This window comes from Peromyscus eremicus, chromosome 15 (genome assembly GCF_949786415.1).
Source record: "Peromyscus eremicus chromosome 15, PerEre_H2_v1, whole genome shotgun sequence".
In the NCBI taxonomy this organism is placed as follows: Eukaryota; Metazoa; Chordata; class Mammalia; order Rodentia; family Cricetidae; genus Peromyscus; species Peromyscus eremicus.
Window position 1 is genome coordinate 2,224,577 of NC_081431.1, and position 24,001 is coordinate 2,248,577.

The 24,001-nt window shown below is 47.3% G+C and overlaps 2 protein-coding genes across 2 annotated transcripts; one reads left to right on the top strand and one right to left on the bottom strand.

The window, feature by feature from the left end:
- The first annotated feature begins 644 nt into the window (after nucleotides 1-644).
- Traf3ip3 (TRAF3 interacting protein 3) lies at nucleotides 645-22,062 on the top strand. Its single transcript, XM_059280620.1, has 14 exons — nucleotides 645-1,035; nucleotides 2,752-2,899; nucleotides 3,000-3,063; nucleotides 3,279-3,303; nucleotides 3,554-3,583; nucleotides 3,666-3,761; nucleotides 10,310-10,381; nucleotides 12,549-12,689; nucleotides 12,896-13,033; nucleotides 15,753-15,888; nucleotides 16,402-16,464; nucleotides 18,191-18,247; nucleotides 19,343-19,479; nucleotides 21,759-22,062. The coding sequence occupies exons 1-14, from the start codon at nucleotides 694-696 to the stop codon at nucleotides 21,849-21,851; spliced, it is 1,542 nt and encodes a 513-aa protein (XP_059136603.1). The 5' UTR covers nucleotides 645-693; the 3' UTR covers nucleotides 21,852-22,062.
- On the bottom strand, nucleotides 20,357-23,433 carry C15H1orf74 (chromosome 15 C1orf74 homolog). The gene has a single exon (XM_059280619.1). It carries the CDS (start codon nucleotides 23,218-23,220, stop codon nucleotides 22,429-22,431), a length of 792 nt encoding a protein of 263 aa, XP_059136602.1. The 5' UTR covers nucleotides 23,221-23,433; the 3' UTR covers nucleotides 20,357-22,428.
- Between the last annotated feature and the right edge of the window lie 568 nt (nucleotides 23,434-24,001).

Consider the following 24,001-nt stretch of genomic DNA (forward strand, 5'->3'; position numbering starts at 1 on the left):
TGACTTGATCAGCAACTAAAGTCAGAGCCTAGCCCTAGATACACAGTAGATGACAGAGAGAAAGGTCAGGATGTGGTGATGAAGGAATCAGGGCAGGTTTCCCCAAGCCATGCCAGTCCAGAGCCACAAGATGACTGCTGAGAGCTAGGAATGGAGCAGAGGGTGCCAGTCACGAACCTGATCACTTCCTAAGGGCTTGTGGCTAACCCTCTAGGTCTCAAGAAGTGCCACTTAGCTATTTTAGTAAGAATGTGGGCAAGAGAGCAGTAAAGATGACATCTTTCATTTTAGACTAGAAGATAAAGTGGGCTGGAGTGTCCTCAGTTCTACAAGCCACTCAAACAGCTGTAAGCTCATGACGATTATAATTTGTTCCTTGTATTCCCTCACTTAGAGGCAGCAAGGAAGAAGGGGCTCCAGAGAGACCTGCCCACTTTAGGGATTAGTGCTAGAGAATGGCAGAAACCTGGCCTTGCTGGATTCCATCAGTTCATGCAGGATTGAGCCCGGGAGTCCTGGCTCTGGGTTCTCAACACACATGGATGGAGCCCTGTGCTATTTCTGCCCTGACCCAGGGAGATAGATTGTCAGTTTTCAGCCCATCTTCTGACTCCTCCCTCTTGGCATCTGGCAGATCCAAGCAGCTGTTCAAGGAACTGGAAGCCAAGCACAACAGGTGCTCGGGAGGTCACCATGATCAGCTCAGACCCCAAGTCCTCCCCTGGCTTGGCTCGGTGGGCCGAGAGCTATGAGGCCAAGTGTGAACGACGTCAGGAGACCCGAGAAAGCCGCCGCTGCCGCCGCAATGAGACCACTTGCCGCCAGCCAGGGAAGCTGCTGAGGACCCAGCACAGGGAGCGGCTTCAGAGAGCTCGGCAGCTCCAGTTCTTCAGAAGGAGAAACCTGGAAGAGGAGAAGAAAGGCCAGTCCAGGGAGCAAGGGCCCTCCAGCAAGATAGATGGAGGGACAGGCCAGGTGACTGTCCTCAAGGAGTCCTTGCCTGGTGACTACAAGACCTCCTTCCCTGAACAGCAGGTGGGATATGTCCGAGAAAACACTGCTGCAGGCCCAGGGGTGGGGGGTCTGGGAAGTACAAAGGCTGAAGGTCATTAACAAGTGATTTTTGTAAGTCCCTTCCTCAACCATGCAATCAAGTTTCCATTACCCATTGCTCTTTCGGGGATTTTGTTGTGTCTTTGTTCAACTTCTTTTGAAGTGAAGGGAGGGGGGTGGTCCTACACCTACCTATTAGGAGAAAGGAAATAATTGTACAAACAATTCCAAGCCAATAACTAGTATAAGATCTTTTTTTTTTTTTTCTGAGATAGGGCCTTGCCATGTAATTCAAGATGGCTTCAAACTCATGATCCTCCTGTCTCCCCTTCCTGAGTGCTGGGATTACAGGTGCACCATAATTCGCAGATTCTACTTCTTTTTGTTCTCTCAATGTCGAGGGCCTTATGCACAGTGGGCAAGCATCCCGCCACTGAGTCACATCCCCAGCTCTGTGACATCTTCTGCAGCTATCCATCATTCGCTAGAAACTGACTAAATGCTTTTAATATGCCAGGAACACAAGCCAATGTTCTTCGTGTCCCAACATGTATAGTGTGTGTGTGTGTGTGTGTGTGTGTGTGTGTGTGTGTGTGTGTGCCTGTGCCTAGAACAACCATCCTGGAACAAAACTTCAAAAGAACCAACTGCCTGTTTACATGGTAACGAGGCGTCTGAAAGGCCTGCAGAGGGGCAGAGATACCGAGATGGAAACAGAAAAGACAGTGAAGTAACTGCGTGTCATGGTTATCACGTCAGCCCGTGATGGAATCCTACAGATATTTCTTAGCCTTTGAGTACCGGGTCACCAACATAGACTTTTTTATTTGTAGAAGAAAACATAAAAAGAGCAGAGAAACTTGTGACTACCACTACCCCATTGTACCAACAGGTCCCTACTCTGTCCTCTTTCAACACAAAAGCTCAGTGGTTCTGTGGCTCTAGGGAGAGGCAGGCAGTCCCTCTGGGCCCTTCCTCACAGGCAGGAGCCAGAGGCCTAGAAACGGCCAGATCTGACACCCGTCACTCATTCATTCTTGGACATGGCTGAGTGGCTGAGAGCAAAGAAGGAGGGAAGACCAGTCCCTTGTCTGGGCTGTGGAGAGACATTCCCTCTGTCCAGGACAGGGAAGAGCAAGCGCAGAGGTCAGCTCACAGCTGGGAACCCTTGGGCGGTTTGGTTTTCTAGGAAGGAAATATCACTTGCTGCTGTGACAACTCACCACGCGGAGAGTAGCTTGAACAGCAGAAGGGTGTTTCTTGTCATTTTTGAAGCTGAAGTCCAAGCCCAAGGCTCCAGTGAGTCTGGAATCTGATGAGGAGACTCTTCCCTGTGTCCACACATGGCAGAAAGCAGGCAGAGAGGCGAGCTCTTGCACGGCTCTTCTGGTAGGGCACGAACCTCATTCACAAGGCAGCCATGTTCAGACATAAGGATTTCCCAAAGGCTCCGTCTCTTAACACCGTTAGAATTTCAACACTGGAGTTTCAGGAAAACCACTCAGTCCACACAGATGTGATTAACAGTTTGCTTTGCTTTGTTTTACTTTGGCTTGTTTTCCCAGTGCTGAGGGTGGAACCCAGGGCCTTGTATGTGCCCAGCAAGCCCGCTAGCACTGAGCTGCAGCCACAGCCTCTGTCTGGGAAACGTAAGAGGCCCTTCAGAGTGGCGTTCAGCAACCTTCATCTGCTTTCCAGGTAACAGGGACAAGCTCTGCAGTTTCCCCAAGCCTGCATCATTCCTCCTCAAGCATCCAGAGAGATTTGGATGGCCTCCATTCCTCACACGGGACAGCCTTTCCACCACAGGACTCTGCCAGCAAGAAGCCACTCAGACAGCACCGGGGTGAGCGCGCAGCCCTGACCTGAGATGGCATCCCAGCTCTCCCATCCCCTCCTCGTTCTCCCTCCTCCCCTGAATGCTGAATCACCTACCTACTTCTCAGGTACTCAGACAAAGGCAGAAGAGGCACAGCCAACAGTAAAAAATGACGCCAGTCAGCAAACCAAGTGAGTTCCTTCGTGTTCCTGACCCCAACGCTTCATGTCTCATTTATTCCTCTCCTCCAAATGGACCCACTGAGAATCCTGCCCACCTCAGCTGAGGAGGAGGAAGCCCCTCCCCACCCCACTGCTCTTCCGCAGGGATGCCAGCTGCAGCTGACATCCTGCCTGCTCGCAGGTTTCATTTGGGGCCCATTGTCATGTTTTCCTTCTCTTCCCAGCTGTGGAGTTGCAGTCCTAGACAAGGTAAGAGGACCCTCGTTTGGAGGGGTTTGGGCCAGATGGAGCCTAAGCTCTAGCATTCTAGGATTCCATGATGAACTCAGGTTGGGGTGGAGGGACACCTTCTTCCAGGACAGCCAGATGGTCCTGAGCATAGATGTGGGCCTAGGAGGATCCTGCCAGACCCAAGGCAAAAGAGATCTGCTACATGCAAGCCAGCTAGGGCTCTCTGGTTCTCTGCTTCAGTCCTCCTGAATCTCTTTCTTCTCTCTAGGACATCATCCAGCTCTCCGAGTACCTCAAAGTAAGTAGCACAGTGACGCCTGCACACATCTTCACCCACTCTTCCTCCAGGTTAATCCTTCCCTTTACATTTTTCCTTCTAGGAAGCCCTACAAAGGGAGCTGATCCTCAAACAGAAAATGGTGATTCTCCAGGACCTGCTGCCTGCTCTGACCCGGGCCTCTGACAGCTCTTGGAAGGTAAGAGTAAAATCTTCAGACAAGGTATGCAGATTTCTATGCATGCCCACCTCTCTTCCCCTGGCATACCATCCAGCAAGGGAAGGGCTGTCCCACTGGGAAGAGGCAAAGGTAGAGGTGCTCGGATGCAGAGGCCAAAGGGTCACAGTAAGTGTATCCCTGGGGAAGGCCCAGAACTGAAAGTAGACAGAAGGCCTGCTTTTGAACCATGGGAAAGAAGAAAGGAAGGCCCAGCCCAGTGTTGTTACTGAGAATTGTCAAGGCAATGACGTTCACACAGGATTCTGTATTAGTCACTTTTTTATTGCTGCCCCAAAATACCTGACAAAAGCAACTTTTAAGAAAGGGCTTATCTTGTTCATGGTTCCAGGGTAGAGTCCATCATGGTGGGGGTTCACGGCTGCAGGACTGTGAGGCAACTGGTCACATTGCATGCACAGACAAGAAGCCAAGTGAGAAAGGCTAGTGTTCAGCTGGCTTCCCTTCCCAATTTCTTTTCCCCCACTGGAAACTCCAGCTGGTGGAATAACACTGCCTCTATACCAGGTGGGTCTAACCACCTCTGCAATCTAGAAGCTCCCTTGCAGACATACCCAGGGGTTCGTCTTCAATATGACTCTAAATGCCATCAGGCAATCAAACTCAATCATCACAGATCCATATCAAGACTCACACAAGCCAGCCTGAACAATACTCAGCCGAGAGAGGACTTCATGGGTGACCTAGTCTGATTTTCTGTTTGCCATAATGGGCCAAGGCCTTGCCCATCATCACATAACTACTTAGCAAGGTCCAGGTCTCCAATGTTGGTCTGTTCATTCTCTAGATAGCCAAAGGCCATGCTCCTGCTACAGAGCACTGCAAATTTGTTCTTTAGGCAGACACCTGCATTTTTTTTTCAACACCATCTCACTATGACTCCCTGGATAGCTTAGAACTCTATGTAGATGAGGCTGGCCTTGAACTCACAGAGATGCACCTGCCTCCCAAGTGCTGAAATTAAAGGCATGCACTGCCATACCTAGCTCAGGCTCCTGCTTTTTAGAGAGCTCATAGTTTTATAAACAAGTCACATGCCAAAATAATACAGACATGAGAAATAAAAGAAATGCTTCCAGGGTGGAGCAGGCTACAGGAGAGAACAAACAACCCAGAGAAAGGAGCTGGGCCTGTGGACAGTTACAAAGCACTGAGGCAAACGAGGACACAAGGACAATTGTCAAGCAAGAATACAGAATTGGCAAGAGCCAGAGCATGGCTTGGTTTGGGACAGTGGCTCTCTAACTCTTTTTTATCTCAGGATTCTTTTTATTAATTTTCAGTTAATTAACTTTTCCCTAGATCAATCACATTTTTCCTCCTCTCCTCTCAGTCCCCCCCACACACACACACACAACCTCCCCTCTCCATTCCCCCATCCACTCCTCCTCCTTCCTCTTCAGAAAACAGCAGGTCTCCCCATGTATGTCAGCCAGCCACGGCATATCAAGTTGCAGAAAGACTAGGCACCTCCTTTCCTATTAAGTCTGGATGGGGCAACCCATCTTTATACTAATTTTTAACTAAAAATTCCGAAGAACTTCTGGTGCATACCATATTAGAATTTACCATGTTAAAAATTAAAACAGAAATTTAGAAATATTAATTGAGAAATCACAATAGTCAAGCACCATGTGCTAACTTAAGTTATGTATTTTAATGAAAATCTTTGTTTTCAAAAGGAAAAATAGAGAAGCAGCATGTGTAGCGGTATTTGCTCTGCCCATGACCTTGGGCTATATGATCAGAAGGAGGCAGTGCTTCTTGCATGGCTGTACATTTTCAATATCTAAACAAAAGACAGCTAAACTCTATGTGCTTCTAAATTCAGCCTCTTGTGATCACTCTTTTAGTTGAAGCATTTGAAATCTGTCAGTGTCACGGAGACATGTGCTGGAAAGGGAAAGGCCTTGCAGATCCCTTGAAAGAGTCCCTAGGACCTCATGTGTTCAGCCGATGATAAGCAGGTTGGTGCCACCAAAGCCTAAAGCAGAAGGTGTGTTGAGCCAGAACAGGCAGCCTCACAGGCCTCCATGCACCTCACCGTAGGAAGGTTTATGCTTAAAGAAGTGAAGCAGTGGGGAGGGAGAGTGGGGGTGGAACACTCCAAGAAGTTTGCAGAGACACGAAAGACCAGCACTCCCACCCTGCAAACCCATCCTCCTTACATCAGCCACTGAACCTGGGTTCAGGAGTCTCTCTGGTAAGGCCTCAGCTTGCCAAGTCATTGCCACTGGCAGAGCAGGGGCCTGAGCCCACAGAGGGCATGCCAGGTAGTTTCCAGTACTGAGCTAAATTGCGATCATCTCACCCATTCGTTCACTCTATGCTGGGGGTTCAGGAACACGGAGCAACAGAGTCCTTGCTCTGAAAAACTCACAGTCCAGCAAGGGAGAGACAGAACAGACAACCCCAGTGAGACGAGGCTGCAAGTATGTGTGCAGCCTGGCACAGAGAGAGGACGGTTCTGCCTGAGGTGGAGGAAGGAAGGCTCTGTGGAAAGAGGCCGTTTCAGCTGGGTCCTAAAGGATGAGCTGAAGCTCACCAGTTCAGAAGTAGCTTGATGAAGAAAAGTGTTTAAGGAGTTAGGGTGTTTGTGGGCCTAGGTGCGGCAAAGCATTGGATATAGCCCAATGTGATGGACAGGAAGGGATCCTATCTGAACAGCGTCAAAGAAAGACCTCTCTCACACTTTCAGAATAAGAGACTTGAGCCTTCTCTGTCAAGGTATGTTTCGGATTTAATGTGTAGACTCCTTTTTGAAGGAAAAGTCACACAAACACACTCACATATTTGTATGTGTGTATGCATGTGTGTCACAGCAGACATCTTGCATTGGAGGACCCATGGGATTGCATGCCGCCCCAGGCTGAGAAACACAGTTACAGGGGAAAGGGGCAGAAGTTAAGCAGAGTTCAAGTCCTGCACTCTGAAATGCCTGCCTGTCTTTAGAGCAGCTTGGTCACTACAAAACTGAACCGAAAGGTCTGTGTGCATGGTTTCTCTAAGCAAAGGCCCGACTCTGAATGAGGAGTGGGACCCTACAGAAGCCTAGAGGAGCCTAGGTCAGCTGTGCTTAGTGGGAATGAGGCAGACACATTAAGAGCTATTTATGCAGCACTCAGGAGTCTGAGGTAGGAGGATTCCAAACTTCAGGCCAGCCTGGGCTACATGTTGAGACCCTGGTGTTTGTTTTGTTTTAAATCATTTCTTCGATAAACTTGGGAGGGGGGTGTTATTTTAGCTCAGGCTCCAGACAGAGAGCTGAGGTTCCTCTGGCTGTCACTTCCTCTCTCCCACCGTCCTACCCTTCCCAGGTCTCACATCCACCCTCCTCTTCTTCCTCCCACCCCAAGCTCCCAGCTTCCTGTATTTAAGAAAAGTCATCACTAACAGTTCAGTTGAGAGTCCTTGCTTCTCCCAAAACAAAACATTTCAAATCCATCCCTCCCCAAGAAAGCCTCAGTATCAGTGAAACAGTGGCCCCATTTGGTGATTTTGAGAAAATAACTGAATGAAATAAGGACAGAACTGGGACTCAGACCTCAGCCAAGTGTCCACTTTGTCCCTTCCATTTGGTTCCACGTATGAGTCTCCAGCTTCTCCTGTAGAGATGTTCATGGCAAGATCTCCACTAGAACCCCAGAGTCAGTGCCCTCCACGACACTCCCAGAGCTGGGTCTGACCAGTAGAACAAAGGGAGCTCTGCCAACAGAGGAAGCCTGAGTGGATCGCTGGGGCTTTAAGATCTGCAAAGCGGAACTGAGAACTTGAGATGACAGCCCAGTGGGGACTGGCTTTGCGCCCTATGCAAACTCTGTTAGAGCAGAGATGAGCCCTGGGATGGGGCTTCTGTGGTGAGGTGTGGTGTTTCTGGAAACAGATCTGAGGCAGGGGACCAAGCAGCAACAGGATCAGAAGGCCTCAGACCAGCACCAGGTGTGTGCGGCCTCCCGACAGCCTTTCTCCACCAGGGGTGGCCTGTCTGAGGTGCTCTGGGCTCCTGGGATAAGGTCCAAAGCAGCCTATAGAGCTTCTCAAAACTCTACCACTGGTGGCAGCGAAGGGAGACGGGGCAGGGGCGGGGGAGGGGGACGGTGTGCTCCATTTGCAGCAACTTGGCTTCAACTTTCCTGCTCGCCTTAGGGAGTCTGGGAAGGCAGAGCTATGGGACAGAGATTTTGTTCATGCTCTAGACTTGGGTGGCAGCCCCATCCCTACTTGAAGGGGCTACCATGAATCATCTTGTATTGCAACATAAATGGAAAAATAATCTGGGGTTGTGCTGAAATGCATAAACACTTGGAAGAGAAAAATATTGAATGAAAGTGATACTACAGAATAGGGAGCTACCCAGAAGACATTTCAAAGATACTGTCTGGAGCCTGTATTCCTTCCAGACTGTAAGGAGGCAATCTTTAAACTTGGTGGGAGTGGCTGGCTTTTGCCCCAAAGAGTCTGGGCAAAGGAAAGTGCTTGCACTCTGTTGGAAGACCAGCACAGAGAGAGGCAAGGTGGGGCCAGCTGAGTTCAGCGCCTGCAGACTGACAATGAACAGCCCCTTTGGGGAATGCGCCTGCTCTACCAGTTATGCCTGGGCCTGAACAGTGGAATCCTTTGTCCTTCTCTTTCCTTTGTCCCAAGCCCTGTGGTTACTGTAAATGCCAAATCCCTTACTCTCTACGCTTTCCCACATGCGACTGAGAAAAACATTAATAGCAGGAGGCACTTTAAAAAATTGTTTTTGGCACAGGTTTTTGCTTTTGCAAGGCCCAGCTGAGTAACACAGGAAGCAGAAAGGGTGGGTTCTCCCCCTGATCCCCACAGTTAGAAGAATTAGACAAATAAGATCAAAATGGGAGCTCTGTGATACCACTTCCTGCCTTCCCCAGGCACGCTGACTCTCACCCCAGAGGCCCTCTTCTGGCCCTAGTCTTTAGAGCCACGAACTGCCATAACTGTTGGTCCGTTTTATGACAGGGGCCACAGCATCCAAGCCTGGAGAAAGGTCCCCCAAGTCTCACAGAACTCGGGTGGAGAAGTCAGAGAAAAAATATGAAAACCACTTACAGGCTCATGGCCCTATCTCTGAGAAACATGCTCTTATTAATGGCACCCCCACTGTCCCAGACAGATACACCTGAGGTAAAACTCAAGGCTGGCAAAGGGGATGTCTTCAGGTAGGAGGAGCAACGAAGTACAGGAAATGCTGGGGGAAAACACACAAACACACACACACACACACACACACACACACACACACACACAACCTGAAAACCAGAACTGCACCTCTACCCACCCTTCTCTGCTTGGTTCTAGATCAAGGAATGTCTTCAAGTGCCATCACGCACCACAAGACCTGGGGCATGCTGTGGGGAAGGGGGCACAGGACGACACAGCAGACAGACCAGACCTTAGATTGACCCAGCTTTTGAACACCTTTGGGACTTTCCCAGAAGCCCTCTTTCTCTCTCCCTGCGCCCACTCCTACTCTGCTTAGTATCTCTAGGTCCATTTCTCACTTGAGCTCTGCTAGGCAGGGAAGGACACATACTAGGACAGTCAGAGTCCTCCACAGCCACAGGCTCCACAGCCTCAGATTCAACCAACATTGGATCAAGAATAATTGAAAGAAAAAAATCCTGTTTTTCTTGTCTTTCTTGTAATTAGTCCAAGTAATACATTATAGATGTCACTTACACGGTATTTCCAGTGTACTGTGAGTGAGCCAGAGATGATTCTAAGCATATAGGAAGATGTACATAGGCCATCAGTAAGTGCTACACATTTATATAAGGAACTTGCGTATCTGAAGGGTTCCAGGAACTAATCATATGAGGGGTATGAGATGCCAGGGCTGCCACTAAAGACCTCTGCCCCACTGTCCTGCCTGGCCTGAGACCGAGGTACCAGTGGTGTCAGTCTCCCCTCGTGTCCCTCCTGGGTTGCAGATGTCCATCTTGTCTTCAGGTGGTCTCCCTCAGCATGTCCGGGCCTTCTGGGAAACTAGACTAGGACTCACTGGACTGCATTTTCACTTCTTTGAAGGCCTACCTCCAAATATGGTTCCATCAGGGCACTGCAGCTCACCACCGCATTCAAGCCGGAAGGGCAGACACAGTTCGTTCAGCCCATAACAAGGAATTGTAGCAAATACAGATTCTCCCCAGGAGCAACGGGGGCAGGGAGAGCAGCGGGGGCGGGGGGGGGGGGGGGGGGGGGGGCCGCGAGAGAAATGACAGCTCAGGAACCTCCCTGTCCTGTCAGTGGCCTTCTCTGCCGCCTGGGCCATTTGAAAGAGAAACTCTATCAAAGTACAAAGAGGGGCCAGTCTGGATGGGGAGAGAGAGAGACCAATTTCCCCTCAGAGCTCCTAAGCCACTGTACCTGAAAGGGTTCAGCCCCATGGAGCCCCAGAAGCTTTGGCTGTGTGTAACTGGGCTGGAGAAGATGTAGTCTCTTTGTGTATTTTCTGGCCTTAGTTTACTATCTCACCCTGTTTACCTTAGGGGCAGCTCAATGAAGACAAACTGAAGGGCAAACTAAGGTCCCTAGAAAACCAGCTCTACACCTGCATGCAGGTAAGCACATTAATTTCAATAAAATGAGCATGTCTGAATCTTAGTCCTGCCTTCTAGAAATGCTACCAACTGGAGACTGCCACACTCCTCACTCGTCTGTGTTCACTCTGGTCCCTAATTTGCCACGTCACTATCTCCACTGTTCCTTCTTTGTACCCTGGGAAGGAATCCCAGCACTAAACATGTTGTTGGCTCCTAGGGAGCTGTAGGGAAAGGCCCTTCCTTGGTAAAGGTTTGCACCACACAACCGGTCTCCACAGACCCAACCCGGGGGCAGGTGAAGAGGACATGACAGGAAACTGCAAAAATGATTTTCATCTCAGGAACAAGTTGTTTTTAGCAACAACTTAGAGGAAGCAAGAAGCGTAAGAGTTTGTAAGAAAGTGAACCCTGGCTTTCCTTATTGATGTTCAGCTTCAGTAATCTCTTGATTTGGCCTAATTTCAGGTTACAAAAAAAATCAATTCCAATGACAGGTAGAGAGATACTGAATATGAAAGTGGGAGAGCAGGGCCAGCAAGATGGCTTCATGGCTCTAAGGGCACTTGCCACCAAGCCTGGCAATCTGAGTTCAATCCCTGGAATCCACATAGGAGGAGAGAACTGTACCCCATCACAAGCTGTCTTCTGACCTCTACACACCCTCTGTGGCAAGTACACACACATACACACACACACACACACACACACACACACACACACACACACAAGGTGTTTCTTTAAAAACATTAAAGAAAATGTAGATAAGCAGGGATAAGGTGGGCTTCTCTCATTTAGAGCTAGAGAGATCAGTACGTTCATACACAGCAGGGAATAGTTTATATTGTCTATAGGTTTCCTTGTCTACATATTTGTTTGTTTTTCCATGTGAGCTGCTATGTTAGGATCTTATTAGCTAAAATATGCCAACCAAACTTGTAGAGACCAGCTTACAAGCCAGAATACAAGTCTTTAATGTGTTGTTTGAGAAAGGTCTCATTATTAAGCTGGCCTTGAACTTGTGACCCTCCCACCAACCTCCAGTGCTGGTGTTACAGACATGAGCAACTATGCCCAGGTACCCTGCTGATTTTCTATTGGAAATGAAGCTGGTCGGTGACTACTATTGTTAAGTGCAATAACTAGGACACCACCATGTTGGACTTCAACCAGTCACTCTTTGGTTTGATTTTTAATGAAAATTCCAAAAAGCAGAGCACCCTTTCAGACACAAATACAAAATTTCAGACAATCCCAAAGTGAAACAAAACTGACTCCTCATGAGCCATTCCTTCATCTTCATTCTCTGGACTCAGCCAGACGGGTCTAGAAAGCTTCCTGCCTCCCCCCAAGTCACAAAGCCGAAAGGTGAAACACAAGGGCGGCTGACGATTTGGTGGATCTGCAAACATATTTTATCTGGTTTGAGGTATTTTCCTAAAACCAGGGGAAACACCTTGTCGGGCAGTGGTGGTGCACACCTTTAATCCCAGCACTCGAGAGGCAGAAGCAGGAGGATCTCTGAGTTCAAGGCCAGGCTGGTCTACAGAGCAAGTTCCAGGACAGCCAGAGCTGTACCACAGAGAAACCCTCTTTTGACAAAACAAACAAACAAACAAACAAACAAAACCAGGGAACATTCAATGCAAATGTACTACTTCTAGAGCACTAAGTCCTCAGATTCCTGGGATTTCATTCGGGCAGCTCTGTGTTCCCCGTTTGGAAATTGTTTCAAGTGGAGTAAGGGAGATTCATCCACAGAGCAGAGCAGTGGAAGTGGTGGGGTGAGGGTGGGGAGGTGGGAGGCTCGCATTAATGAAAATTCCAAAAACATGGGTCCCAGTCTCATGAATGCCAATACGTCAGTGCTTAGCAAAGCCACCACAGCCAGGGATAGAGGAGTTAGTGGAGAGTTAACAGAACTGGTTCATGTTCTCCACCTGGAGCTCAGCAGAGGGCTAGCCAGCTAAAGGGATAGAGGAGGCTGTGGCAGAAGTACCCTGCCAATGGCAGGTACCTCTCAGATAGCCTGAGAGACTCCTCTGCTCAGCTCCAGCCTGAAGAAAAGGCCTACCAGACTGGTATCTCTGCCCTGGGGACAAGACCCACATTCTTCTCACGTGTGTGTCCCAGCTGCTGGGTAGGCAGGACTTCAACGTGTATTTGCTGACTTGCTCCTGGTTTACAGAAATACACTCCCTGGGGGATGAAGAAGGCACTCCTGGAGATGGAAGACCAGAGGAGCAGTTACGAACAGAAGGCTAAGGAGTCGCTCCAGAAAGTGCTGGAGGAGAAAATGAGCGCAGAGCGGCAACTGCAGAATGCACAGGTGGAGATGCTGTGCAGTCCTGGGGGCTGGGACCCTGGGGACAGTCCCCAGAGCAGGGAAGGCGGGCAACTACACACTCCAGAGAGCACACTCCTCAAATCCACCCTGTATTTTAAACTGCAATATAAACAAATGTAGAGTACGGTGTGCTCCCTTTCTCTAAGCTCCTGCTCCTTGGGAAACTTCTCTCCTCTGGTCTCTCTCAGCTGTCCCTGGCTTTGGCAGAGCAGAAGTGTGAAGAGTGGAAGAGTCAGTACGAGGCTCTCAAGGAGGACTGGAGGACCCTAGGGGACCAGCACAGGGAGCTGGAGAGCCAACTGCATGTGCTTCAGTCCAAACTACAGGTAGTAGGCCCTGGGCATGGGAGGGCAGGGAGGCAAGAAGTGGGAGAAAGGGTCTGGTGAGAAAAGGTGCTCCAGGGTTGGGCCCCAAAGGCCCAACATGCAACAAGGAGCTTTCAAGTCTTCACCTACCTAGTACTAGACTCAGTACTGCCCACTTAGTACTAGACTCACTATTTGCCTCTGAATTATGATTCTATACTTAGAAATAATGCCTGCAGTGCTTATGCAAATGAACTAAGTACCCACTGGAAAAACATTAACCAAGTGCAAATGCCTGGGTTGGAATAGTCATTGGGTTGATCAGCCTACTAATTGCACACTATTCAAACACCATCCCAGCAGAGTACACAGAGCACAACTGCCCACTGTTTTACACACAATAAATGTTACTAATTTATTTACATGTGCTAACACATCCTGCCAGTGTGCTTCTTAACAAATTACAGTAAACCCTTGGCATACTCCAAAGTTCTACACTTTCAATCTGTCACTTTAGAAAATCTAACCTCCATAAGCTTGTTTCCTCATCAACAAAATATGGGTAATAATCTTTATATCACAGTATTGTCGCATGTATTAAATATGGATAGCCACACATAGTTTCTGGTACATATGAGCACTTGATACAGGTTAGCGATTACTTTGCATGTGTTGCCTCCAGGTGGAGACCTAACATTCCAAGCCACCTAAAACTTAAGAGTTAATCCACTAGGGCTTGTCAATCATTTGGCTAATGAACCACCCCTCTGGAAGGCAGAGTCACCTTAACCCATGCAAAAGAAGAGTAATTATCCCTTTAATAAGATAGTGCACTTTCCCTTCCCAGAAAGCCTGCCCCTGGTGTGCTCACTTACGGAGCCGTAGCCACGCTGCTGGGCTAAGTCTGCCCATTTTTCTGAATTTCTCAGAAAAGTGCAACTTTCATCTCTTCTTTCTTTCTAATACTTGCCAAAGCCAAGGCATGCTTCCAGAACACTCTGGGCTTTCTTACTCTTTTTCTCTCAAGTTATTCTCTCTCCATCCCCTTTGCCATATGGCTGTTTGCCAAACCTGCACCCCTAACTCAAAAGGCATGGCTTTCTTTTCCTCTTCTCCACCTTTGTCCTCTATGCACGCTGAGATTACAGTATGCCCACTCTGTTTTTGTCATCATTGTTATTGTTTGGGGTGTTTTGGTTTTTCTTTTTTAGCCAAGCAAAAGCTTTCTTCAGAATCTGTTCTTTTTTTTAATGGTAACAATGTTTCTTCAGTTTTTTTTTATTCTTGAGATTTTAATTACATTTCTCCCTTCCTTTTCCTCCCTCCGAATCCGCCCATATATTCTCCTTCAAATTCATGGCCTCTTTTTCATCAGTTATTATTACATGCATATATGTATATGCATATATATTCCTAAATATAAACTGTTGAGTCCATATACTACTTGTATGTATGTTTTCAGGGCTGACCATTTGACACTGGGGGAAACCACCTCTCCTGCTCCAGGCTTTCCTCAGGTGCCTGTAGTTCTTTGTGTAGGGTTGAAGCCTCCTGGGCTTTTCCTCATCCAGTGTGGCATGTCTATTGGTGTCTTCCCTGTTCACATTCGAGCAGTCATGCTGGTGAAACTTCATGGATGTCATTTCTGATGTTACTAGGAGACAGACTCTCATAGCAAACCCCGATCCTCTCGCTCTTACGATCTTTCTGCCCCCTCTCACGGCAAACCCCCTGATCCTCTGGCTCTTACAGTATTTCTGCCCCTCTCCTGCAATGTTCCTTAGGTGCTGGAGTTGTTTTGTACATTTATTGAGACTGGGCTCCACAAGAAGCATTTTGATTGGCTGTGGTTTTCTGTAGTGGGCTCCATCTATTGAAAGAGAAGTTTCGCCGGGCGGTGGTGGCGCACGCCTTTAATCCCAGCACTTGGGAGGCAGAGCCAGGCGGATCTCTGTGAGTTCGAGGCCAGCCTGGGCTACCAAGTGAGTTCCAGGAAAAGGCGCAAAGCTACACAGAGAAACCCTGTCTTGAAAAACCAAAAAAAAAAAAAAAAAAAAAAAAAGAAAGAGAAGTTTCCTTGATGTGTTCTTTAATTTTTTTTTATTAACAAATCTAAGAACTCAGAGAGGAAGCCCCAATTTCCTCAATAACATATGGCACCTTAGGTGGGGCTCCCCAAAATCTTCAGTAACACATAGGTTTCACTGACTTAGTTTGGAACTTTGAGGATCTGCCCCCCAAAGTGGATCTTTATAAATTCCCCCAAACAGGAATCAGGAAAAACATAGTTGATGAGAGAAGGTATGAGACTTTTAAAGGCACAAATCTCACTGGCCACACAGCACACGGCATCCACATGGCAACCTTTGCGGTCTTCTTCCAATCATATATAAGGCAATTCTTAGGAAAGTGTTGTAAGGTTTATAAACCATAATTCTGTGAAAATATTCCTAACTACGCCTCTCCCTCAACAACTGATCATGCTAAAAGTAAAGACAAAGAGAAATATCTAGAAAAGTTCTGACTTGGTATGCCTTGATGTGGAGATCTGTCAAGGCATCAGGACATTCTCCCCTATAAATATCAAGTCAAATGCACTTTAGAAACATGTAGGATAGAAAACAAAGGGAAGTGGAGGAAAGTTTCCATTTCCCTGAATCCCCCTCTCTAGAGTTGTACTGTTTTCTGTTCCATGGCACCCGCTCTGTCTCCACCTACACTGACCTCCTTTTCCTCTCAGGGAGCAAACAGCAGAGACTCACAGATGAACCAGGCCCTGCGACATTTAGAAAATGAGCACCAGGAACTGCAGGCCAAGATCAAGCGCCTGCAAGGGGACAGAGAGCAGCAGAGCTCTGACACCCAGGACCTACAAGGTACTTCTTGGGGGTCACAGGATCATGAAAACCACAGCTGTATGAGTTCAGAGAGGGGAAGCTGCGGGGAGAAGCTCTGGTCTTCATTTCTGCTTGGCCTTATGATTGCATCTTTCTGTGAGGGAAAGGCAGGGCTCTACCTTCATTCCCCTAAACGAACATCACTTGTGCTTCACTAGGACTTTGCACGCTCTCTTCTCCAGCCCATGCCTGTGGGCCAGACCACAGCTGCTCCCAAACTAGTCATATGCCGAGGCCATATTCCTAATTTGAAAGGGAAAGGTTAGCACAAACACTGGCAGAATGAAGGTTTCCCAGCAGTGCTGGTGTGGGCTGAAGGGACCCACGAGTGTGTGTACATAGCACTGTGATGTTTGTGTGCAGATGGTGGCCTTCCTCTTCAGAACTGAAAGACACTTGACGCTTCAGAGGCCACAGAGAGGACAGAACGCGTCTCTCGGTCCCAACCTCCTGCGCTTCTATTTCAGTCTGCATCCATTCTTTCACTTTCAGATCAGCTAAAGAGGTCAGAGGAGGAGAGACAGGTCCTGGTGAGCAGAGTACAGCAGCTGCAGAGTAAGTGTCCTTTTCGGTCCTCAACCTGCACAGGTGGCTTCCGGCAGGCCTGCCCACAAAAGGCATTCGAAGGAAGGCTGGGCTCCAGGCTCTGGTGTGTCCTGTTTTGGCGCACTCTTGGGCCCACTTCCTGCAAAAACAGGGTCATTTGCATAGCTCTTCACAAGTTATGTGGTTTGTTTCTTTCCTAAGTTGTATATTAACATCTGTTCTTGTGTTTCCTCTCTGTTTTCCTCGTCAATGACAACCATTTACATTTCTACAAGAATCTGCAGCTGTGTGTGTGATGTGTATGTGTAACGTGTGCATGTATGGTATGTGGGGAGGGTTGTCATGTGTATTGTAGTGTGTGTGCATGTGTGGTGTATATGTGTGGTGTACATATGTGTAGTGTGTATGGGTGCCCATGAAACACGCACAAGGGGGCTGACGGGTGTTGAGTATCTCCTCTCTCACTCTCTGCCTTAGTCCCTTGAGAAAGGGTATATCTCTGTTTCCAGCTAGGCTAGCCAACAAGCCCCAGTGATCTCTGCCCCTGGACCTGATAGCATTAGGGTAACAGGGATTGGTAGTGTTGCCCAGTTTTTTTACGTGGATGCTGACTAGTTAAATCAGGTCCTCATGTGTGTACAGCAAGAACTCTTGTTCACCCATTGCCCCAGGCCCAGAACTATCCATTCTAAGAAATGTTAAGCTTTCTAAGATGGTTGTTTTCTTACACATTCTATGTATTCACATGAACATGTCACTCAGATCTTTTCACTAGAGGTGGTTCAGAAAATGAGCATTCATCAAACCCCTATATAAGAGCAGGCATCCTGAACATATGCACTGGGGTACACAATAAGCAAAAGGTAATAGTTTAAGAAACTGCCATTCTAAGCAAGTCCATGGGTGGGGTTCCATGAAAAAGAAATCAATGTATGTTAAGACACAATAACTACTATAGAGAAAAAGCAGCAGATTAAAGGTCAAATTAGTATTGTTGTATAGAAGGTCACCTGAGAACATGTTCCTTCTAAAGTAACAATTAAGCAGACTCACAGACATGGTAAGAGCTGATATAAGGATGGCATATTTGGGGTTTTTTTTGTTTTTGTTTTTGTTTTTTTTTGGTTTTTTTGTTTTGTTTTTTTTTTTTGTTTTTTTTTTGTTTTTCGAGACAGGGTTTCTCTGTGTAGCATTGCGCCTTTCCTGGAACTCACTTGGTAGCCCAGGCTGGCCTCGAACTCACAGAGATCCGCCTGCCTCTGCCTCCCGAGTGCTGGGATTAAAGGCATGCGCCACCACCGCCCGGCTGGCATATTTCTAATGAAGGACCACATTAAGTGACTTGGACAAAAATGAGCTGTTTCACAGGACTATAAGGCTGTCCAGAGGGTTGGCACCTTCTGAGGTGAGGGCCTGCTCCAGGCTTCTCTTTAGCTTTGCAGGCGGCTGTCTTATGTGTCTTCACATCACTTTCCCTGGAGCACATGTGGGTCTAAGGATCCCCTTTCTTATAAGAATACCAGTTATCCAGACTAGGGCCCATGTTAATGGCCGTATTTTTACTCAATTGCCTTTTCAAAGACTCCATCTCCAAGGAAGGTCACATTACAGGAGTAAGAACTTCATCATAAAAATTCTGAGGAACAATATTCAGTCCCTGACAAATGGTAACATCTGCAATGAGTCTTTACAGTAGGTCTGCTAGCACAGACAATTTCCTTTTGTCTCCCAACAGATCTGCTTCAGAAACAGTCCTTACACCATCACGAACAGGAGAAACTCTTAAAGAAAGGTCAGCAAATTTATTCCCACTAATGTCGCTCTTCCTTTGTCTGCCTAGAGTCTGGGAATGGACTACATGGCTTCTTGGGGTCCTACCCACTGCTGAGAGTCTGTGAAGTCAGGGAGGTAGGGAAATGTTCTGAGAAACTCTCATTGACCTGGACACTTTAGTCAGCCTTCTACTCTGAGAGGTACATAAACTGTGGGAAAGGGTTTCTACTTTCTCTGAAAACATTGTCTATGTTGAACATTTCAATAAATTGATTTTGAACTCAGAATTTCATGTCAGTTTTTACACAGTTGACTTTACAAATCACATCCAGCTTCTCAGCCCAACCACACAGCACACCAGAGTCCTCTCATCAACCACACAGAGGCCCCGGTGGCTCCTCAGCTATCCACAATACCTAGTCTGTTGTTATATTCTCACAACTATTGGGTGTAATACAGGAGAATGTAGAAATGATTGTGCCCACATAGCACAGACAAGAAAATAAAGGTCTCTGATCATATAAATTAAGGACTTAACTAAAACAATAACCCAGAACTTGACTCTAGTCCAGTGCTCTTTTCTCCAAAACTGACTACAAGGTGGCTGAAAACCCAGCTTTAAAATATTAAGAGGGGGTCTAGAATGACTTCCATTTTCAGGGCACAAAGGTGAAAAGGGTGCAAAGGACACAGAATTATACAGAAGCATTGGCAAACCTACATGAGAAACTAGATACTTCATGCCAATAATGAAACAATTTCAATTAGTAAGCACTCACTAAAACTAACAGATTAAGACAAATTCAAAGAAAAATAAGATGTCAACCTTGCTTCAAGGAGCCCAAGCCCAGCTGTGCATCTAGGCCACAGGGTGTACCAGAGTGGCTGTCCTGGAACTCACAGATCCACCTGCCTCTTCCTCCCAAGTGCTAGAATTAAGGTGTGCATCACTATGCCCAGCACATCAGAGTTTTTTAATGTAGAATGTTCTACTCCATTCAGTGAAGACAAGGACAAACCTGCCATCTCCCTATTCTCAAAACCCTAAGGTTCTCAGTGACAGGGTCAGCTCTCACAAACAAGACTGTCACTGAGACTCTGGCTGCTTTTTTAGATCAGGCTTTACCTGTGTGGAATCCAAAGCGCTCCCTTGCTGAAGCAAAACCGGAGAGTACAGGAGAGGAGAAAGACTGGGAGCTCAGAGACCAGCTACAAAAGGAGTCAACTCAGCTCCAGGCCAAGGAAAAGGAGGTGAGGAAGTGACTTCAGAGTGTAAGGGCTCATCCAGAATGTGAGTGTGCATCCACATTGAGTGCTCATCCAGACTGTGAGTGCACATCCAGACTGGATGCTCATCTAGACTGTGAGTGCTCATCCAGATTGTGAGTGCTCATTCAGACTGTGAGTGCTCATCCAGATTATGAGTGCTCATCCAGACTGAGTGCTCATCTAGACTATGAGTGCTCATCTAGACTATGAGTGCTCATCCAGACTGTGAGGGTTCATCCAGATTGTGAGAGTTCATCTAGGTTCGTGGTTCCCAAACTGTGGGTCACAACCTGTTTGGGGTAGCATATCAGATATTTACATTATGATTCATAACAGTAGCAAAAATACAGTTTTGGAGTAGCAATAAAATGTTATGGTTGGGGGTCACCACAAATGAGGCACTGTATTAAAGGATTAGGAAGGTTGAGAACCGCTGATCTAGACTGGCAGAAGCAGGAAAACCTTCTGGGAGGCAACTGGGAAACAGGAACTCCCAAGCCTAAATTGTGACTGAATGCCCATAGGTGTTCATTTTCCTCCACAAAATGTCTTTGCTCTTAGAGAGACTTGCAATCTTCCTCCTTCCTAATTTATAACAACCCCTACAAGGTTATATTGGTAGCCTATTAGGAAGTCAACCAGAAGATAAAAACAGTTGGCAAACACATTCCCTTCTTAAATTCCATCACATACTATGTACGGCAGTGCTTTTATCTTACATCGTATCTTTTAAGTAGCAAACACTTTCCTAGGAATATACTTCCCTTGGTAGTGTACAGAGAAACTAGCCCCCAAGAAAGAGAGGCTTGTCCTCCAACTACTTTTAAGTCTATGGTGCTGTAGCACTTTCACAAAGATGTATAAAAGCATTTGCATGTATTGGGGCCAGTAAGCTGGCTCAGCAGGTAAAGGTACCTGCTGTCAAGCCTGATGACCTAAATTCAATCCCTGGGACCCACATGGTAGAAGACCAGAAGTAACTCCCAGGGTTGTCTTCTGACTCCCACACATGCACTGTGATATTAGCATACATATATACATACATACATGCATATGTACATACATACATACACACACAACAAATAATGTAAAAAAAATTAAGCATTGCCATGTGTAAAATGTAATATATGCAGCATAACCAATCATATAACTCAACATTTTCCAGATAAACTATGTAATGGGAGGAAGATTAAAACCTCTGAGAAGAATGGGAAGAATGGTTCACTCAAAACAGGTGAAGGAGTATAGTACTCAGGCCAGTCCTCTTCCAGAGCCATGTCCCAAACTGAATTGGTGACACTGTTCTGTCATCCCCAGTGCAGAGAGCTGCATTCAGAGTTAGACATCCTCAGTGACAAGTACCTCTCCTGTCTTTGAAAGTTACAGCACTGTCAAGAAGCCCTGAGCCACAGCCAGGAGCTGCTGCCCCAAGTAAGGGGGCCCATTCCTCTCTATAGCCCTCTATGACATTGGGGCATTTTTCCTTTTTAATGCCCGGTCTATATCAGTCCACACCAACATCTGGTCATTCTGTCCTGTTCCACCTGATTTACATTGTGCCAACAATAGCAATATGAAATAATATAAATCTTATGAATAAATGGGAAAGAACCGCTGTCTAGGATCTGCCCAATTTTCATGCATCTCTTGAGTCTGTAAGACACTAGATGGGGCGCACTCTGAAAACCTGACATGTTCTAGATCCAAAACATACTGTTCATGCACAAGCATGATGCTCAAAGGCTGCAGATGATTTTGTCGCATTTGGGATGTGGGATTTAGGATGCCTTTCTATTAGGTCTGCTCAACTGGTGAAGTCTATACAAATATTACAAAATGCCAATTTTTTTTTTTGAAACACTCCTAATCCCAAGCATTTCAGAAAAATGATACTTAACCTGTGTTGGCTCAAGTATGAAAGCGTTCTCTTTTGATTTATTGTGAACAAAATGACAAGAGGAAGACTTAAAAAGCACTGAGGCACACAGAGAGTATTATTTTGCTGAATTATTTTATATCTTTATATCTATTCATATCAGCCTTTAAATATCTGTCCCCTATTGGATATGCATCTCTAGGCCACTAGTAAAGTGGTTTTATCTCAAGGGAAGTGACAGAACATAGGGAGACACAGAAAAAGTCTTTTTTGCCACCGATGTGAGGTTTTCTAATGGGTTAGAACACCAAAGGACTATTCTCGCCCATATTTCCTCCAGCTAACTCACAGATGCTCTCTCCTGTCTCCACCTCCTTCCACACAGCGGCAATGTGGCCAATGGCTCCCAGTGCTGATGGTGGTGATTGCTACGGCACTGGCAGTGTTCCTGGCAAACAAAGACAGCCTGGCGATCTGAGTAACTTCTGGCATCTGTCTGGGGTAAAGTTCAGAAGCAAACAACTCCATGAAAAACTTGAGTTTTGATACCTTACAACTTGGGTTCTCCAAGAAAATCCAGATTCCTAGTTTTAATTTTTCTCATCACACTGTAAATAAACTTTATCTCACAAGACTATTCTTCAGAACTGTCTATTCCTGAAAAACCCAGCACAAGTACGACACTTAAACATCACAGTCTCATATCCTAATTCAGTTAGAACTACATAAACATTCCAAGTACCCAGTCCTCCTCCTTTCCCCGAGGGAATATCCACTTAGGGCAGGCCATGCCACCATCCAAGGGTACATTGCTTAGTCTCCACATAGCTCCTTTTCCCACTCTTTTCTTCTGTTTCTTATTCAATGACTAACAAACAGACACCTCTGCTAAGTACGTGTGAACTCCTAATATAGAAACGGAAAACATACCACGGCCAACAGCTATCCCCATTCACACACGTGGCCGAGTGACTGAACACTTCGGAGGATGCTAACTGACATCTTCCACCCAGAGGTGAGCATTCACTGATACCTTCTCAACCGGCAGAGCTAGGTCAGAGGGCCACAGCAGGCAGTGTGACTATCTCAGAGGAGATGCTGAGGGCACCAAAGTCACCCTGAGTCCTAAATCGGGTTCTGAGCTCCTTCTCCCAGGTGCTTAGAAAGTCCCTCAGGGCTGGGAACAAACTCTCGGGAACACTAAAGGAGTAGAGCAGAATTGGAGGTTGACCAGGCAGCCATGAAATCTGAACAGTGAACACCCGCAAGGGGGTCATAGCCAAGCAGTTGCCACCTCCATGGTTCAGGTGAAATGTGTAAGAGACAGGATAGCCCAGGAGTATCCCAAATACAGTGCAGAGATTCCAATCTGAGGAATGCAGCTTGCTGTAGGAGACTCCCAGAGACACATCCTTCTGCAGTCCTTGAAAATGTGTGATGATCTCAGCGATGAGAGATTTCAAATCCTGGAGCTGGTCCAATGAACAGACAGAAGGATGGGGCTGTGAGCAGGAAACATCCACTAAAGCTGTGGTACCCAGCAGTACCTGCTCCAAATGCTGACAGGCATGCTCAGGACTGACAATGAGGTTATTCTCTCCAATCTCAAGAATGTGAAGTCCCGGCGTCAGGAAGCCCAGGCCCTGCAGCGCCTCCAGATAGCTCTGGAGCGCCAATACTCCAGCAGAGTTGCAATCATAGAGAACTGCTGGCTTCAGCCCGCGGGCCACAGCCAGCACCTCTCCGGCTAGGTGAAGACAGACAGCTCTAGGTGGGCCCTTTCTCTTTCCTGTGCCCAGGGTCTGCTGAGCAGCCGCCACCAGCAGCTGAGGGCGTGGTGTTGACATGAGTTCTGGAAGAAGTTACATGAAGCATGGCCTCCTTAGCTAGCCACGGTTCCCTTCCCTGAACCACAGTTCAGGTTCCAACACTTGAGGGAGAGCCTAAAAACAATGTGGTAGGGGGAGTCATTAACGCTGTCAAGATACCAGTGCTACACCCCATTTCTCTCAGACTTAAGTTTCCCGAAGCCATGCTTCTGGCTTCTAGCCACATTTATATTGTCTCTGGCTTCGATTCTAACTTCGATTAATGCTCTGGGATTCAAACCTTAATGCGTCTGGCATGGTCTCTGGTAAAAGTTACCGCCATTTCTCCCCAAACTGCCCTTCTGAGACAGAGCTCTGAGCTCCGAACCTAAGCTTTCCACTGCCAACTCCCCCTTTCTCCCAGTAAGAAGAGTTCTCTCAGCAGCCTGATCAAACCAGCATAAGAAAGAATGCGGAGTAACCACCGCCTCACCCTTAGACACACAGGAAGTGAAAGCAGCTACAGGTGGGGAGGGGCCACATTTTATCACTGCTGGGCCCGCCTTCCCTTCTGGGAAGACTCGTTCCCTCCACCACATGTACCCACGCGTGAGATTATTAGAGACTAGTTACATAAGGTAGCGCTCTGACTCAAGACGCTGGGCTTGCATTCCCGCTGCAGGTTCGGGGACGCAGGAGGAAGTCATTCTGGCCCCCTGCCAGCGGGCAGGAAGGCGCCCCACACAAAACTGCGAAAACCCCACAGATGACAAGGAGCCCCGGGAAAGACAGCCTGACGCACATGCGCACCGCCATACTC